This window comes from Eucyclogobius newberryi, unplaced genomic scaffold (assembly GCF_026437365.1).
Source record: "Eucyclogobius newberryi isolate DKJ021-1_F unplaced genomic scaffold, fEucNew1.0.hap1 SCAF_15, whole genome shotgun sequence".
Lineage (NCBI taxonomy): Eukaryota > Metazoa > Chordata > Actinopteri > Gobiiformes > Gobiidae > Eucyclogobius > Eucyclogobius newberryi.
Window position 1 is genome coordinate 16,757,384 of NW_027315779.1, and position 18,858 is coordinate 16,776,241.

Consider the following 18,858-nt stretch of genomic DNA (forward strand, 5'->3'; position numbering starts at 1 on the left):
AAAAGCTTTTGAGTATTTCATCAAGATCCAGTCACTTTTAATGATCAATTACATACTTTTTAATCACCCGTCAGTAAAAACATGTCATTTTAGATTTTGGAGGAAGTGTCAGTGTGTCATGTTTTGTGTTAAATGGCACCAATGATAAAGTATGTGTTGTTTATATTAAGGAAATTAATATAGAAAGTGTATTTGTTTTTGAAAACTAAATAAAATAAAATCGAAAGTTTTTATATATATATATATATATATATATATATATATATATATATATATATATATATATATATATATATATATATATATATATATATATATATATATATATATATATATATATATATATATGTGTATAAAAGGGGGAAATACTACACATTTAAGTCCATCACAAGGAAGTAGATTTTAGGATAGATCACAAGCTATAAATTCTGTCAGAATGATGTTTTATTTGTTTTAAGTGCATCACCTTCACTCAAATTAGTCTTTTTGATGGGGGTGGAGAGACACTTTAAACATCTGGTTAAAACAGTGAAATGTTTTCACACAATGTAGAGGAACACAGGAAATAATTTGTGCAAAAAAAGAGCAGCAGAATTTGGTTGAAACCTAACTTCTGAATGTGTCATTTCACACTTAAAGCAGCATTAAACTATGCATCAGCAGCACCTGTCTGTCCACTCTGTCTCCGAGAACAGGACACCCACTCACTCGATGAACCAGCAGCTTCCAGGTGCTTCACACCTCACAGGGAGGAAGCTGACAGGAGGGAAGGGGGTGGAGAACTTTTGGTTAAAGTCACAAAACACACATCCAATCTGGGCTATTTCAGAGCTGCAGAGGGGACTGTGAGGACCTGACACACAGCACTAAAACAGCTGACTAGAGGTGAGAATGCAATTAGACTTCACAATGCTTTTTAGATTTCCTGTTCATCTACTATGCAAGCTGGGTCATTACCAAGCTGGAATGGCTTTCATCTACCAAGCATAATGAATGTGACCCGGTTAATTGGTGTTGGCAAAATTCCAGAAAGATTAATAATACAAGATTGATATGCTAAGTGCGGGTCAGATGTTAAAAGCCACATGCAGAATACAAAAATGATGGTCATGTATAAGTAAACATTCTGCTTTGGTCATACTTTTATCCTCAAAGTAGGCATCTGCTAATGGAGAAGATCCCCACTGCTAAACAGAACAGTTTTAAACAAATTCTTCAAAAAAATTAATGCAATTCGTGCAGTGGATCTATTTTTTTTATTAATATGAACCGGCGGTGGATAGGTTTATGTATAATGAATAATCAGTGAATGTGCCAATAGAAACAGGTTATAGAATTTTGAACAATGAATTAAAAAATGTTACATAACAGGTTTTAAGTACTAGCAACTAGTAACTAGCAAAGACGGGGAATACCCACAGTGCAGGAAGGAAATAAAAATAAAAAATGTATAGCTAATCTAATTCACTTTCTCTTTGATATTTTTTTACAAAGGCCATATTTAAAGACTGCATTATGTCACAAGGTGAAGTAACCTAAAATCGATCAATAAAATGTCATCAACAATTTAGATATGTGTGCTGATAAAAAAATAAAAAATAAACTGAGTGCAGGCATTGAAAGAGAGAAGGTGCTTCAAACCACTCAAGTACGGACATCAATCAAAAGTGATCTGAGCTGGATCCAGAAACTGAAGAGAGCAGCAGATGTAAAGGAGAGGTTTGTTACCATTTAACATTTGAAAATCACAAGAATTTACCCTGATTCATCCGGTTTGCTTTTGAGAAAGGCACTTACACATCTTTCCTGGTGTTTACAGCTCAAAGATCGAGAAGGACGAAACGTCTCTTTCATTGAGACAAGACTCATACGTGTTGATGACTGCCAAGAAGTTTGAGTAAGTGCTGGGGGGAAAACATGAAATTGATCAACTCTGACTCTGCAAAAAAATCATGCAACTTTTCAGACCAATATAATAACAATATAAAGAATGCAAATCCCCAGCATTAAACATGTTGTGAGTTTGATCAGGAGAAGGATGAATTTTCATTTATTTCTATTTTTAGCAAAAAGTCTGAAATTTGCTGCGATGCGTCTACTTTTCTTTCAATAAATTGTAGAATTAGTTACTTGTCTCAGAGATAGTTAATAAAGGTGTGTATGTATACATTATTTTCTAAAATTACAGGGTTACGTTTACTTTGAGTATAAAGAGATATAAGAAGTTTCATGATGTAATCCACAGTGTCCTGCGGTGTGACAAAATCGTATTTAAAAAAAGACAAGTTACCATACAGAAAATCTAGGAGTTCAACTGTCAGGACAAGCACACAAGAGTTCAGAGTTTAGGGACAAGAGTTCAGGGTTCAAATTACAAGTTACTCTCCAAATGACAATATTTTTAAAATAATTTTTGCATTTTGCTACAAAGCCATGTCACACCGCACAGATATAAACACAAATGCCAAGTACATTTTTAATTGTCATTGTACTCTACAATTTTACATATAGACAAGAGAAACCATGATCTCTCTGGGTGGAGTCTGCATGTTCTCCCCGTGTTACCGTGGGTTCTCTCCGGGTTCTCCGGCTCCTCCGACCGTCCAAAGACATGCATGCGTTAGGCAAAATTGGTGACTCTAAATTGGCCCTAGTGAATGAATGTGAGCGGAAACTGTCTGTAATGTCTATGTCTCTGTGTTGGCCCTGCGACAAGTTGGCCACTGTCCAGGGTGTACCCCGCCTAAGGCCCAAAGTCACTGGGATAGGCTCCAGTCACCCGCGACCCCGAAAGGGAACAAGCGGTAGAAAATGGATGGATGGATGGACAAGAGAAACCAGTTAAATCAAACCCATCAGTGTACTGTAGTTACCTTATGGTGGCGTCACCTGCTTGTCTCCATGGAGAGAAGTATCTTAACGTCATACTGTGGAACATTACAGGCAAGACGATAAAATCTTTAAAAGGAAACAGGCAGGTTGCAGACACTCTAAAAGAAAGGTGACATTGTATAATCTGTGTAATCCCTCATTTGCCCAGGAGTGTTCCTTTGTAGAAAAAGATTCAGTTGTAGTTGTCTAGACAGTTTTTAGAAAACCAAAATGTTTCGTCTCTCATCCAAGAGTCATGATCCGCAGATTGAGAATGACTCTTGGAGAGTCGAAACATTTGTTTTTTCGAAAAAACAGTGTCCAGATGACTATAACTGAATCCTTTTCTACAATGTAGTATAGTTTACCTTTACAAATTCAGTACAAGTTATGAGACTGGCAGAGAGTCAAAAATAAACCGGTCTCACTTCTTTGTTGTTAGTTACTAAAGAAATGTACACTTCCTGCAGGTGCAAATGCCTCAATGTGGTGGGAGCATGCATAAACATTAGGTTAATTCTGGGCTGGCTCTGCTGCATTCTTAACAGGCTTGGGTGCTGCGGGCTGACCTGTGCTTTAACAGGGGCACTGTCTGAATACAAACCCTTTGAATTTCCCCCGCAGGCCTCAAGCAGCTCCTTCAACATCTGTGTAATTAGCTCCAAAAAGGAATGTCTGTGAATTCCAAATGAAAATACCAACAACAGTTTTTAACTGATTGAAACAATGCAAACAAAAATCTAGGATTAAGGAAACTTATTAGGAGTTATTTTGATTGCTATGTAAATATTAGCAAGTTTTCCCTTCATCAAAACCTACAGTCATTTTCTCACCCACAGAGTTGTTGCACCGGTGTTACATCACAGCCTCTGAGAAGCATGTGATATAGAGACACGCATAGTAAATTATTCATTATTACAGACATATTTGAGCAGCAAACTAGCCAGTACCTTTATTCACGCAAAAAACACCAACAGAGAGAGAGAAAAAAAAAAGTGGCTCAGGGGTAAAAGAAAGGCATTTGTCAAACATGTGCGGCATGTGCGATGCAACCCGTTTTACCGCTCCTTAGGAAATCAAAATACTTACACACAGGCAGTACTTTGTGATTAAGAAAAACACTCTCCTATATTTTGGGTTCAAAATTCTATAATTAACCATAATGCAAGAAGTTCCATGTCCATGTTATTTTTACTAATGATCTTGTAGTTCAAGAAGGATTTTGAAGAACCCTATAAAACTAATGTACTCTTTATTCACTGAAATTATTACAGAATGTCATATGCATATTTGCAACCAAACATGATGTGTTCTTGAATAATTAATTAATTAATTAAAAGCTAAACTTTATGATGCCATAATTTAATCTCAATTGTCAATTTGCCATATGTTTTCCAGGCATCTATTTCTACAATGTAAATGTTTTGTTGTGCCCGTCAAAATAGCTTTAAAATTATTACTCATAATGAAATATAACATAGCTGGGAGCTGGATGTTGTTTTAATATACAAAAAGGGACAGATGTGCCATTAGAATTTATTGAACATTGTGTAATGTGAGAATTTTGACAAACAGCAAAAAGGTTCTAAACTGATGGTTTGCCAGGGAAGATCACTTAATTTTATTCAGTAAGTAAATAAATAACAGTGTGGGGGAAAACATCCTTGATTAATCCTCTTCAATGATACTGGGTTTTTAAAGCCAGAGTCCAGTAGTAACAGCATTTAAATGAATAGTACAGCCTTGCTTACTAATACAAAGCTGTGCTGGCATGCAATTAATATTAACACAGTCACCTCTCTGGCCAGCTGACAAACAGAACATGCTGCAGGGGAGGCTGGGGACGAGGGATACATACACAAGTAGTGTAAACCCATTCACTATTTCAAAGTAAATCAACATGCTCTGTTCATTCAGCTTGACTCTTATTAAATTACACAGCTAATGGAGAGAGTGGTGAGGAGCTAAGAGGGGGACCCAGCCTCTGCAATGTCCCCTACCACCTCCTCATGAGGCAACACGGACAAGACGTCACATTCAGTTACCAAGTTGTGCCCTGACAAATCAGGGTTCTCTCTGACTGCATAGTGATTAGGAAAAGGGTAAAGTCCACAGCTCTGAAAACCTTCCTTTACAATCTTTATCCCGTCCTCCTCCTTGGCGATCTGATATGTGCTTTTAAAAAGACAGGAGAATTCCTTTTTACTAACATTAAAGTAAATATCAGTTGTACTAGTGTTACCCAGGAGTGCAGCAAAACGCTGCTTTAGCAGCACAAAGAGTCCTACATCAAGCGGCTGCAGGATGTGAGAGCAGTTAGTTGGAAGACAAATCAGTGTGATGCCCTCTTTACGAGCCGATTCTACCACCTCTAGACTCACAGGGTACTTGTGTCCATCAAAAATCAGAACAAGGGGGCGTTCCTTTGGTCCCTGAACAAGAAAGTGTTTGAGAAACCATCTCCTGAAGAGTTCAGTGCTGATGCAACCTGATTCAGACCATCCATACAGAGCACCAGGAGGTCCTTGGCTTTTATAGCACACACCACTGGGATAAGCCTTTGAGTAGATAACAAATGGCGGAACATCCTCTCCAGCTGCATTAAAAGAAGCGAGGACAGAAATGTTGTCCCTGGAGCCTGGCATTGGCTTATATCCCACACTAGATTTAGGCAAAGACAGCCTTTTCCTGCCAAGCTCAAAAGTCATCTCACTACAGTTAAAAATTTGATGTGGTTTGTCAATTAGTCCGTGAGAGGTCATCACAGAGCTCAGTAAATGGTAAAACTGATCCACTGCTTCTTTCCTCACACACATAGTCCTCCCACGGGCCACACTCTCAGCTGGCTGAATGCTTAGATTCTTCTCTTGCCGTTTTCTGAAGTTAAGCCACCAGGTTTGGCCTAATTTGGAGAAGGCCACCCTCCGGTGCTGCCGCCTATAAATCGATGAAGCGAAAGACACCAGCTGTTGCTTGGTGAGTGGAAATCCATGTCTGGACATGTACAAGGAAAACTCCACCAACAGCTCCTCATCAGAAGACGTTATGAGCTGTGCAGGTCCACTGCGGCTCCCTGGGGTCACCCGCCCGCTCACTCTGTCCCCCAGTGATGACTTGGGTACTCCAAACTGCTTTGCGGCCTGCCTTACCGTACACCGCCCTGACTTCACCTCAATCAACGCATGATCCATGGCCTCCTCAGTCCATCTCTTTTTTTTTGTTCTACCAATTTTGTCCAAATGGTTTCTGGACGGCATGGTCTTGTCTGGGGAGACAGAGAACAGGCATGCATTAATGATGAATGTGGCATACATAGAATTAATCTTCTGCACAATTATTACACGTGAAATAGTGCAATTTGTGTGAAACTCTACCAGAATCATGTAGAGAAAAACTCTTACTGTATGTTAAGGCATTATGTTTTATGATCAATCTCCTAAAATACTAAGGAGGCACATACAAACTACATTTATATTGCACTTACTTTAGGTGTGCGTTATAATTGGGAAACTTCCACTCTGGATATTTCTTTGTCATGTCGCCGATCCAAAAAGGCTAAGCTACTGTTATTGTGTGCCACAGCTACCCACTTATTAAATTGTGCTGGATTAACGGAGTTGATTAACCTTTTTAGTGAAAAACTTTATCATTAAAACTGTATAATATAAGACTCACCATTTCATTTATCCAAGTGTAAACTCAGCTGGTCCTTCTTCAGTCGATTTACAGAAGGACAGTTTTTAATCGTTGTTTTCGCAATAGTTTCCCATTAAAATCACGCATGCAGCTTTCTATGGTATGGTCGATTAGAAACTCCTGTTGTAGTAAGATCCATGGCAGCACATGTGCACCGTTAGTTCATAGATCCGTGCACTCCTGTTGAAGCGTATTTTGACCGGAAGTAGCAGAACCAATATGGAGTCTGTGTTGTTGACCTTTCAAAATAAAGTTCCAATGTATGGTGCATCCATATGTTGTTAATTTGATTTCGTTATTTAAGAATATAATCCCCTGATATCTCTCTATATATTCGTGTGTGTGTGTGTGTGTGTGCGCGCGTGCGTGTGTGTGCGTGCATGTGCGTGTGTATGAAAATGTTTTGTTCCTTGCTGATTAAGGTACAACTTCACTGACTTCACTGAACAGTCATCTTGCTTTGATAGAGATACAATAGCCAAATCCTGAAATCCTGATCTTGAGAGAAAATACGTTTTATACAGACTAAAAAGTTGATTTCAGGCCGCCTAGGGAATCGGTGCTTTGTTGACTTATTGGTCACATGAACATTGGACATTTTACACAACTCAATCTACTTTATAGCCTTTTTTAGCTAGTTATATTTTCCTTCACTTTCAACTTAAAGGTTGAATGGACGATTTTTTTGGCCCAAATCTGAGTCTTATTTTCTCATGGCGTGGATTGCCGATTAGTCCTGCCACGTATCAATCATAAAACGTACCTACCGCTCACCTGCAGCCGCGTGTGGCTCGTCCCCATGAGCAGCACGTTTCCACGTGTCTAAGCGGTTTGATCTATCATAATATAGTTCCCTCAGTGTACGGGACAAAATGAAGACGGAGAAAGACAGTTCGAGCTGACTCAGAAGAAGACGGAAATCTACGGGAGATGAGAGATGCGATGCGATCCGTTGCGCTAATAAACAAACGCACGTGTGTGTTGTATCAGTCCGCACGGGGGAGTGGGCATGCGCCGAAAAATCGTCCATTGCGCCTTTAAGTGAACGGAATTCCCGCTTGACCGGAAGTGCGATTAGGGTAGAAATGCTGTATCCGTGGCCACAAGAGGCAAAAGTGGGACGGGACGGAATAAGGTGAACAGCAAGACATCAGTTTAGTTTAGCTGTGTCTTGTCCGGCTGATTGACCAGAGTTTAAGTGTCCAGCAGGTTAAACCAGAAACTCCTTCGTCATCGACACAATTGGACCTGAGTAGGTCGTCTTTAACCATGGATCTGTTACATTATCTACTGACTCAAATTGGGGAATCATAGTCATCAGAATGTTATCAATGCCAATACCAGACAGTTTTGTATATTGACTAAAAAGTATATTGAATAAAAATGTACTCATATCTGTATGGTGTGCTGCTAAAAGAATTAGACTTATTAAAAACTGTTATTCAATTTTATGATTTTCACCCACTAGATCAGCAACAGGACCTCCTCAATCACCAAAAGAACTGACCAATCCCAAAGAGTATGCTTTTTGTATTTTAAGTAACTATTTTCTTATGCAAAAACATTGCACCTTTTTGATCACTTTTTTTTCTCTCCAACAGGCCAGACACGTCAGAAAACACATTGCCTGATCCTGTATCGCCTGAACCAACTGTAGCGTCAACAACTACAGGAGAAAAAAATGATGTTGAACCCCCCAAATCAAAGGATACTGCAGAAATCTCCACAAAGGTTGTGAAAGAAGGCGGTGAAAATGAAATAATTGAAGCGCATATTGTGAATGATGCAGCATCAGTAGATGAGTCCGTAGCTAGTATGGTACCAGACATATTAGCTGAATCAGTATTCAAATCTCCACCTCCTCAAGAGAGTTGCAATGAGGTCTCTAAGGCAAATGCTTTAGATGTTTTATCTGACTCTTTAGTAAGGCAAGGCAAGGCAAGGCAAGTTTATTTGTAGAGCACATTTCATACACAAGGCAATTCAAAGTGCTTCACACAGCAGTTGCAGTAGTAGAGCCAATACTAAATTCAGAATCTGATGAGGTTTCTAAGGCAAACACATTAGATGCTTTATCTGACTCTTTAGTAGAGCCAATACTAAGTTCAGAATCTGAAGAAGCTGACGTTAACCCAAGCTCTGAAACAGCAACTGACCAAAATGCATATGAGTCTGCAGAGACTGGTCTAAATGGAAATACAAATACTTTGAATGATGATAAATCTGCAGTCGCTGATCTCCCTCAAGTCAGCCCGGCATCTTCTGAAACCCTGTCAACTGCAAAGGAAGTAATTGTTCTGTCTAAAACAACAACAGTTGAAGTTACTGTTGACCAAAATGATGCAGAACTAGCCCAAGAGGAAGCTTGTGCAGAGGCTGAAGTCGCAAAAGAACCCGAGGTCTCTGCTATTTCATCAGATGGAGATGTACCCCAAGACAACACAGAAACTAAAGAAACTTACTTAAATTCAACAAGCGAGGTATCTGGAACCGCAAGTGCTGAAGTTGATGTTGATGAAAATAATGTGGATCCATTGAACACTGGTGAGGAGGCTTTTGAAGTACCAAAAGAACCCGAGGTCACTGATACAATATCAGATTTGCCTCAAGATAACGCAGATCCAACAGAAACTCAGACAACTTCAACAAAGCTTGTTATCATAGAGTCAAGAACCCCAAATGCTGAAGTGATTGAACAAAAAGCACCAGATATCACTGCTATTTCATCTGATGTATCTTTGGCGGACTCAGAAGTTCAATCACCGGGTCAACCTTCTACAAATGGAGACAAAGGTACAATTGTTGAGGATGCCGATGTTGCTGTTCAAGGTACAGCCGAAGAGGTACAAAAAACAGAAAATGCTATTAGTGTGGTAGATCCAGAGGTTACTGGTCTAATAGAAGAAGAGGAGAAGGATTTGGAGGAGAAAACTACGATTGATGAAACGGTGACCAAGGATAGTCTAAAAAATCCAAATCAAGCTGAGCATTCAGTTGTTTCTGAAAGTGCAGTAAGTGAAATGGTTGAATCGAAACAAAAAGATCAAACAACTGATGATTCAGTGCTGGTCACAGATACCTTAGTTGTAACTCCTACTGAAAATGCTGAAGACTTGAATAAGGTTGAAGAAAATGTCCAATGTACAGCTGAATGTTCAAGTCAGACTCCAGGCCTGGCAGAAATGAATGAAGATGTCATTTTTAAAGCAGAGCATGTGGTGGTTGAGTCTTCACCAGAGAGTTCTGCTTCGGAAGTTGGAGAAAGCAGTTCATCACCCATGATCCCTTTTGTGGCTGGTGAAAATCAAGCTGTTTTTGATATAAGTGATGCTCTTGACGTTGTTCCAAATAGTGAACAGAGCAAAGAAGAGGCAGAAACGTTAGAAATAACCGATACATCAGATGAAGTAACCGCTGACATAACCGTGAAAGAGTCTGAAGCGCTCAAAGACTCGAGTGGAAAACAACTGTCAACAGATAACAACAGGTATGTGAAAAGTTGATTGAAAAACATTATCAAACCTTTGTAGTTTCCTGTATATTTATTTGAGATTGACTTCAAATGCCTGGTCATAATGATGCTCCACAGTATGGCATTTAACTTATATAAGTTAAATGCCTATTTATATATATATATATATATATATATATATATATATATATATATATATATATATATATATATATATATATATATAATGCTGTTGTGTTATTATAATATTAATATTAATATAGTATTTGCTCAAATTCATATATTTTTGTAAAATTGATTTGCCCTGTGTTCTAAGATTTATATTGTTTTGTGTTGTTAAGTGCACCAAGTTCAGTGGAAAAGGAAGAAACCAATTCCAAGTGTATTTTGAGGTATTTTAAATGTCTCAAGTTTTGTTGTTTGTTATTATCTAAATTAAAATGTAAATATTATTTTGGCTTCAGAGATGGGAAAGAAGTTTGTTCACACTGTGACCAGTTTATTGGGCTGATAAAGCTCACATTCTCTTATCCCCCAATGTATCTCCATCCTGACTGTCTCAAGGTTAGTATGTCTTTCATTAAACAATACAAACGTTACGACAACTACAGCTGTCACCTAACGTTTATGTATTTGATGAATGTTTTTAGTGTGCTCTGTGCACAAAAATCCTTGGAGCATTGCTGACTCCCTTGTTCGAACACAACCATCGGATCTACTGCTGTGACTGCTACGACCAGGTCTACAGTCTAAACTGAGACAATTATCTTTTATTTGCTTTGTTTTATTTACCCCAATAATTTAACTTTAATTTGATGCTGTAACTATGGTTTTATTTACACATTATATTCATATTTCGTTTTTGTGTTATCTCTTTATCATGGCATCTGTATTCAATCAATTCAAGCACAATGAGCATTAAACTGCATTACCGAAATAACAACTCAAAGAAAGGTCTTATTGCAGCTTGACAGGACTCGACAGGGTCAGCAGGAGAGTAACAGCACTAAGGACAAAAGTGTAATAAAAATAATATAATCATAGCATAATTTAATAGGATGGGAAGATTTACTCGTTATTGTTGATTGACACTGGAAAATTAGCACAGGACATTAGAACATTAGGTTGTGGTTGTTCACAATTGTACAGTCAAAATGTGTATGTGTACACCAAAATTTCCCCATTGTGTGGACAAATAAAGGCTATCTTATCTTATCTTATCTGTATGTAATTAGGAATATAACAAATCCACACAAAAAAATGTATTTTAATTGTTTTTAATCAACAAACTATGCAACAATCTGTAATTAACATTCCAGTCTTGGAGTATTACATAAAACACTGAAAGCAGCATTAGCACCCGAGAGCTTCTTTTATGCATTGTGTCCTCCCACACACTGGTGTTTTAACAAAGCAAAAAGTTTAAGTGAGTAATGTGTTGAAGGGAAACTAAATGCCAGATTCTCTATCTTGAAAGCTTTGATACATTCAGATTTACTTTTAGTCCACATCATATTAGCAAATATTAGGTTAAATATAATGTGCTTGCAGCATTATCACATCCACCTTATGAAGGTGCCACCTTTCTGTGGCCCTTTCTCTATTTGTGTGATTTTACATACAACTGCCAATCTTGACAGCAAATAAGTTATTTACAGACAAGCCATTTTCAAGCCACATTATGTATTTGTTTTTATATATACTAAAGCAAAACAATTTACCAATGAAGATGTTTGTGTATCCATTAACACATCTTAGAGTCTTACTTTTTAAAGTTTTTTAGAACAATATTACTATAGAACCATTCATCATAGGTCATACTTGACAATTACAAAATGATACATACTAGAGGGCGCTGAACAAGTCCAAGAGAATCAGCAAAGCCTAAAGTTTGGTGTTGGGGCTAAAAAAAAACAATGCTTCATCTCTCCCTGTTGCTCATAAGGACAGTTATGGTATACCTGTGTCAGTTATTGGACAGTTTTAGAGAAATAGCCGGTGATCCGTGTGGAAGGTGCTGTGACACAGAGATGAATGGGACCCAGTGATGTGTGCAGTGACTGTCCATCTCACAGCCAAAAGTAGAGCTGGATCTGGATGGATGGAGGCGCGGCGTTAGCGGATACCTTTCCTGCCAAGAAACCGCAGGACGGCGTAGTTGTAGGTGGTGGCGACAAGATACAGAAACTGCAAAAGGTAGTGTCAGAAGACATTCAAGTTTATTCCTCATTATTAGGAACGCAGACCGGTTCATTTTCTATAAAAGTAACAGTAACACATTGGTTTATTGCAGCATCGATAAAGTAGTTCCATAATTAAGACCTATTAAGTGTGTTTGTTTCTGAAGTGCAGAATAAAATGGAGGATAAAAATAAGTTGTTTTTAAAATCCAAGACTGTGATTATGTCACATGCCAGATGGGGGTAAGAACAAGTTTACTAACTGTTGTCAGAATAAAATATATGCTGAACCTGATTATTTGTGTCTACACACACACACACACACACACACACACGCAATTTTAAATAAATAATACTTGAAGAATGAATCCGATAATCAAAAACACAAGATTATGCTAATAATAATATTGTTGAGAAAAAACAACAAAAGTCTCACCAGTGCTAAGAGCATGATTCCCGCTCCTGCAAATGCAGCTATGTAAAGGTCATAGACCACATGAAACTAAAGACACAAACATATCATCATTAAATATGTTCCACAGTTCATTTCTTACATACAGCATCCATGGTAACCACTTTTTGAGCATAAAATGGAAGTTTAAACTCTAGATATTTCACTTATTCACTTCAACAAGGACACATAATGTACAAAATAACACTCTGAATGAATAGACTTACTTCACTGGCTTTGCAAATGGATGCCAAGGTCATCCCACATGCTTTGCCTGGCATTGCATTCCAGGGAAGAAGACCTAAAGTAAAGACATGACACATGTATCACAGTGGAGCAAGATTTCATTACTTATTCAACCACAGCACTTCCATTTTGTAAAGACTATTTAATCAAGCCACATTAGTATTTTGTTCAGGTGGGCCACATACCATACTGCCTGGCATCCATGCATATCCAGTTGTGCTGATTTATGCTGGGGGCGGTGTCTGCCAAAATGTTGATGTTGTGGCAGGTTTGCTCCATGTTGAACAGGAAGAACAGCGGGATGATGCTGAAGGCGAACACCACAAGCCAGATGAAGGCCAGGATGTACGTCACTATAATAAACTAAACAGAGAAAGAACGGAGGTCATTCAAAATTAGCAAGGTTAAAGCACAAGGCCATATGGAGGTGCTATTAACTAAAGTTACCACAAAGATTCCAGTGTTTTTGTCTTTGTAATTTGTCATGTAACTGTATCGTCAACACCCTATCAATGATTCAAAAATCAACTAGTTTAGTCAACACCTAGATGTTAGTTAAGTAAGATGTCTGAGTTAAATCTTCAAACCCTAAAACATAACGTTGCCTTGCATTTATGTTTATTAAATCTTGCATATCCGTTCATATGTCAGCCCTTGACCCCTCCCACCCGCACCCCTCGTATAGGAACCCTTTCTCTCCTCACCGTGAGGCTGAGGCCCCGTCCACACTGGGTGCTCCTGAACTCTCCAAACTGCTGCTTTACCGCACTGGTGCTGTAGAAGCCTTCAGCCAACAGTAAAATACCGTAGAGAAAGAAGAATGAGGCCAGGCCATAGATGACATACTGGAAATACCTGATACTGTGAAATCAAAAGGAAAGCACAATTAGAAATACATTACACTCTAAACAGTTTGTCTAAATGTGTGTCTTACAAAGAGTCCATGACTGCATAGTCCTGAGGGTTACGAGCAAAGTGGGTCTCAACCAGGACTTCTGTGTGGGCCAAAGCTTGGTGCCCAGCACCGCAAAATAACGCCGTGCCTGCATAGCACAACAGGGTGGCCACCAGCGAGGGGTATGGGATCGCCCCAATGCAGCGGACACAGCAATCATAACAACCTGAGGGGGTATAATAGATGAGCACACAGGCGGCACATACCGCACACACGATCACACAACACATCAGTGGACCAGCTCTGGAGAAGGACAATCCTCCACCATCACATCCACTAAGGAAGACAAACAATCAACAACATCAGAAATATCCCCAAACCGCGTCCAAAAGAAAGAAGCATGCCTTTCGGTGGAATGAATCATGCAAATATCCACAGAGTTAATCAAATGGCAGAAATGTGAGAGAGGAGAGCACCTAAGGCTTTGCAAAGCCAAGGCTGTCTGACTGGAAACATCTGCTGCTTCTGCTCCTGAACGCCTCGACAAGAAATCTCCCACTGTCCACCACTATAATGTCCAAGCTACAATTACCACAGCAAAAGAGCCCTGTCTATGCTGACTACATCGATGTGAGAAGCCCTGCGTTGTCCAGCCCTCGGGTGGTCAGAGGCGTCACTGGGAGAATGGTAGTGCAACATTGGCCTCAAGAGCCACGAGAAAAGAGCTGCTCTTTGTGGATCCAAACACAATATCGATTGTCTTTGCCAGAGGTGGAACAAAGGGCAAACAAACAGAGACAATAGTGCCACAACACACAGGGGTCACCAGGACACCGGCAGCACTGACCTGATGCCACCCTCCCTCCACTGGAACCAAGACATTTTTAAAACTGGACCAAAACAAAATCAAACAAGTTTGATATTTATATTGAGTTTTCAAGGGGAAAAACAAAAACAAAACTAAGCAGCTATGTATAAATAGTAACAGCAGGAGGAGTGCAAGAGTCCCAAAATGTGCACGCCCACTCTTCTGCTGCAACACTGTGTACCCACTATACACAAGCCAATGTGCAGTCAGTGTCCCTATGCTTTTCCTCAACTTCCCAAATAGTGCACCCAACTCGCACTATTTTTGCTACACAGTAGCATGTTTTTGATCATCCTTTGGTTCTTGTTCATTAGAAGATGCACATAATTAGCTGGACACATGTGGGAGCGTGTGACCTCTTTCAAATGAGTGCCCTGACATGGCCTTGGCATGAAGGCAGTTTACATCACCAGCAGCCAACTCAGACATCTGATTTAGAGACACAGGGAGGAAGTTTGAGGTCATCTTAATAATTGGGCTCATTATTCAATGAATCAGTTATTCGGTATTAAATGCTATAATCAGGTAAAACTTGGCTAGGCTCTTTGTGAAGCTGGCACTCTGTAGGTTTGGCCTTTGATCTCTGAGTTACTCTGATTATAAGCGGTAACAAGCAATGCCAAGTCAAATCAAATTTTAAATCCCACCTGGATTTATTTTGGTAAATAAAGCTGTTGTTGGGAGATGTCGTTTGACTTACAGTAGACTGAGCATTTGTTGGGTTTTGACTATTCCATTTTCAAAGCTCAAACATATATCACAGTTAATGTTGTAACAATTGTCGACTATTAAATCGAGCCCTTCGAATAATTTGCATGCACTCTGATTATCCTGGCAGAGCCATGTTTGAGCTTCCCATAAGAAGAAGATATCGTTCCATTAAATGTACATCTTGTCACATACACGCCATGACAAGTTTAACAATGAACTTTGATCTTGCACTTTTATTTAGCAATCTAATCTTCTTTAGCTTGCTTATTTTATAGTGTCAAAATGTTTCTTGGTACTTTTAGTGGTCTGTAACCTCTGTCCATTGTTTGTGTATGTGGTTGTTTTTAATGTGTTACAGTGCACTGCATGTTTTCCAATGTGGTTTTCAAACTACAAATGGCAAAGTAACTAAACTAAACTAAAAATCAAAAATAGGGACTTGTGACTATGAAGTTATAAAAGGCCTATTCAAATCCTGCAAAGTTTAGGCTTATTTTTATTTGTGGGTTTAGAGTACAAAGTAATCCTGATTCAGCCCAGAACAGTTGATATAAGAGGGTTACAGCTTTCTCTTTTAAATGCCATGTAGGAGCTTGACAGTTCACATTTACAGATGGTTGACAAAAAGGAATAAATCAAGAAAAATCCCACTGCTGCTTTACAGGATCTCTAAAAACGCCAAATGTAATTCATTTATCGTATACAGAAAATTGGCTCTAACATTCTAACATTTGCACGCCACCATCGGAGCACTGCAGAGAACAACGAATAATAATAACTAATAATATGACTTGCACTGCTTGGAGACAAACATTCAAATCAGATCGGACTCTTTTAAGGTGTACATCAGTAAGTTATTGACACGCATTTTCAAAGCATATTCAAAATAGCTGATAAAAGTTATTAAATATTCAGAGCACTCACCCATGTCCGGTAAAGGTGGTTTGAGAGACTTATTGAAGTTTTTCCCCCAGATGCCCCGGTGACTGTAGTGATATGGGGATAAGAGAAGTTATTGGGCGCCGCTCTTATATGAATCTGACTCAAGCTTTTGTGTCATCAACAATAGAGCACATCTCCCCGAGTCTCATCTTAAAGTAACAAAGGCCCATTTCAGCTGCCACTCATTTTTATAGGCGAGCCAGTTTGGGAGAGATCCAATCCTTTCCATTATAATCTTTACGCTTGGATATTTGAAGACAGGTCTGTGAGATTTTTAGCTTTATCATTCTATTTGAGCTCCGTTTGAATTGAGATATTGTATAGATCCATAAATATGTTTGTACATCTACTAAATATATCTACTAAAGGATGTGCAAAAAACATATACATGACATATAACAAATACTGAAAATACTGTATGTTTGCCACACTATTTCTGTTCAAAAGCATAGACCCTGTGTGATAAAGATTGTATATTGGGTTATGTGGTTTAGACTACATAGAACATTTGTGCAACAAGCATAGTTCATATACTTTCTGCTCCCTCGGGTGAGATGACAGACTCTATAGGATGACAGTTTGTCTTGAGAGTCCTCGACGGAAACATCTTTAAAAAGTGCACAACGTAAAGACAGAAATAAATTGCGATGCCAGTGGATGACATTGATGAAGTTGACTAACAAGGGTGACATTGAGGGTGGGCTCCAGCTGCGCCCCCCCATCCCCTCCCTCCGGTTTGACCCAGTTGATGTCAAAGCTGAGATGTGGACAAAGAGGCCAGTGTCGGGCAACAAAAACACCGACTTTTTTGAAAGATTTCTGCACACCGCCTTTCACAAATGAAAAATATTCCAAATATATTTACAATGCTTTCAATTATCTATTGTCTATTCACTGTGTGAAAACATATAAGCACACTGAGGGGATTCATAGCAATTTGCAGAAAGAAGATAACTACAATATTTATCTTTCTACTCTGAAATCATCCAAATGTGGTCAATCAGAAGCTTTTGGGCAGTGCACAACGTCACACACCTCCGCCAAGGCATTGTGATAGTTTGTAATTTAACATTCATTAATCCGTGGGTTGTGCCAGGTCTCCTTTTTTGTTCACTTTGAACTCGGAACCATTGGCACAATATATAGCCTTGCTTCCATCAGCACTGGTTTCACAAACAGGTTCATTTTGGAACGTCACGGGCCGCTTCTGTTAATGGCGGGGTCTGTTGTGTGAGCAGCTGATGTCACCCAAACATTACCAGTGTTTTCACTATTCTAATAAAATAACGAATTCACAAAAGGACGTTTAGTAATTCCAGGTTTGTGTGGCGATGAGACGTGGCTAAAGCTAACAAGACACAACTTCCGGTTTATGAAAAAAAATTCTGCATTTATTTCATTTATCTGTGCCTCTAAGCAGCATTTTCATGTTTATTTACGTAATGCGGTAGGTAGTGTTGGATACATTATACACTGGAAATATAATATTTTATGTTTGGCACGAGTGCGGTGCCTTAGAAACAGGAAACAGCTGTTGCTAGTGAGATATGGCACAAGTTGTGGGGATTTTAGTGGCTGGCTATGTGTCCATGTGGTGGGCAGGAGAAATCGGGGATTGATTGGCAAATGCCTGGACCAACAGAACCCAGAATATTTGGGTGTAATTCTCCATAAATATTTGTCAACAACTTCAGAGAAAAAACAACAACAACTCTTTTCCCACCATAAAGCAAGACCTTGAAAACTGAATCTTATTTTATACTTAAGTCTGAGTCAAATTATTGAAACGATCAATATTTAGAGTGTTTTGCCCAGACTTCCCTATCTATTCCAGACTCTTCGAATTTTCATCCCCAACCGGCTGTTTGATGTGTGGAATAAAGCAATGTCAAGATTTGTATTTTCATCTGAATCAAAACCCTACATCAATCAAAAGAAAAATGTGTTTTGGGTTTACCTTGTCTGAAAGATTACTTATTTCAGCTCAAATCAGAGCATTGCTGTACTGGTGTGACCCAGAATATAAAGCTCAATAGAAAAATTGTGAGTGTAATGTGATGCCGGAGGTTCTTGTACAGGCCTTACTGTTGGGTCGAATGGAGGATGTGGACAATCTCTGGGAAAATCTGTGCTCACGACCCGGATGGAGCTAATCAAAAACATACAAACTAAACGGATTGTCAAAGAGAATCAAATGAAAAGCTTTATAATTAGGCCCGAGCGCCACAAGCTGGCGAGAGGCCTATTAGTCTCGTAAGGCCGTGCGAAGCACGGCTGCGAAAGTGCGCACATAGTGCGCACGAAATCGAGCGCGAAGCGCTCGCCCACTTCCAGACACTCACTAACGCACTCCTCCACTCATGCACGCCCCGTGCATACTAATTAGTTGTAGGAAAATGGAACATTACCGTTGTAAACGGGCGAAGCCCGTGCAAAAGTTCGCACTAAACAAGCTTCGCGGTCGTCATCCCAATGTAAAGCACTCATTTGCGCTAAGTAGCTCACGAATACGTTCCCCATCTCTTG

The 18,858-nt window shown here is 39.2% G+C and overlaps 3 protein-coding genes across 4 annotated transcripts; 2 read left to right on the forward strand and 1 right to left on the reverse strand.

Annotated features, from left to right (window-relative positions):
- Positions 1-715: 715 nt before the first annotated feature.
- LOC140360464 (uncharacterized) lies at positions 716-9,684 on the forward strand. Its single transcript, XM_072445667.1, has 7 exons — positions 716-885; positions 1,495-1,719; positions 1,820-1,897; positions 8,036-8,086; positions 8,169-8,448; positions 8,613-9,578; positions 9,679-9,684. The coding sequence occupies exons 2-7, from the start codon at positions 1,574-1,576 to the stop codon at positions 9,682-9,684; spliced, it is 1,527 nt and encodes a 508-aa protein (XP_072301768.1). The 5' UTR covers positions 716-885; positions 1,495-1,573.
- A 159-nt stretch (positions 9,685-9,843) lies between these two features.
- Positions 9,844-10,856, forward strand: LOC140360909 (uncharacterized). The gene is made up of 4 exons (XM_072446374.1): positions 9,844-10,054; positions 10,381-10,431; positions 10,504-10,603; positions 10,690-10,856. Exons 1-4 carry the CDS (start codon positions 9,846-9,848, stop codon positions 10,795-10,797), a joined length of 468 nt encoding a protein of 155 aa, XP_072302475.1. The 5' UTR covers positions 9,844-9,845; the 3' UTR covers positions 10,798-10,856.
- A 444-nt stretch (positions 10,857-11,300) lies between these two features.
- Positions 11,301-16,529, reverse strand: plp1b (proteolipid protein 1b). 2 transcript variants are annotated; one of them, XM_072446376.1, is made up of 7 exons: positions 16,315-16,529; positions 13,851-14,037; positions 13,621-13,777; positions 13,102-13,279; positions 12,898-12,971; positions 12,656-12,721; positions 11,301-12,226 (listed from the first exon to the last, which is right to left on the reverse strand). In XM_072446376.1, the coding sequence occupies exons 1-7, from the start codon at positions 16,316-16,318 to the stop codon at positions 12,155-12,157; spliced, it is 738 nt and encodes a 245-aa protein (XP_072302477.1). In that variant the 5' UTR covers positions 16,319-16,529; the 3' UTR covers positions 11,301-12,154. The 2 variants fall into 2 exon arrangements, with proteins under 2 accessions (XP_072302477.1, XP_072302476.1); XM_072446375.1 differs by lacking the exon at positions 16,315-16,529 and adding an exon at positions 14,288-14,539.
- Positions 16,530-18,858: the final 2,329 nt, after the last annotated feature.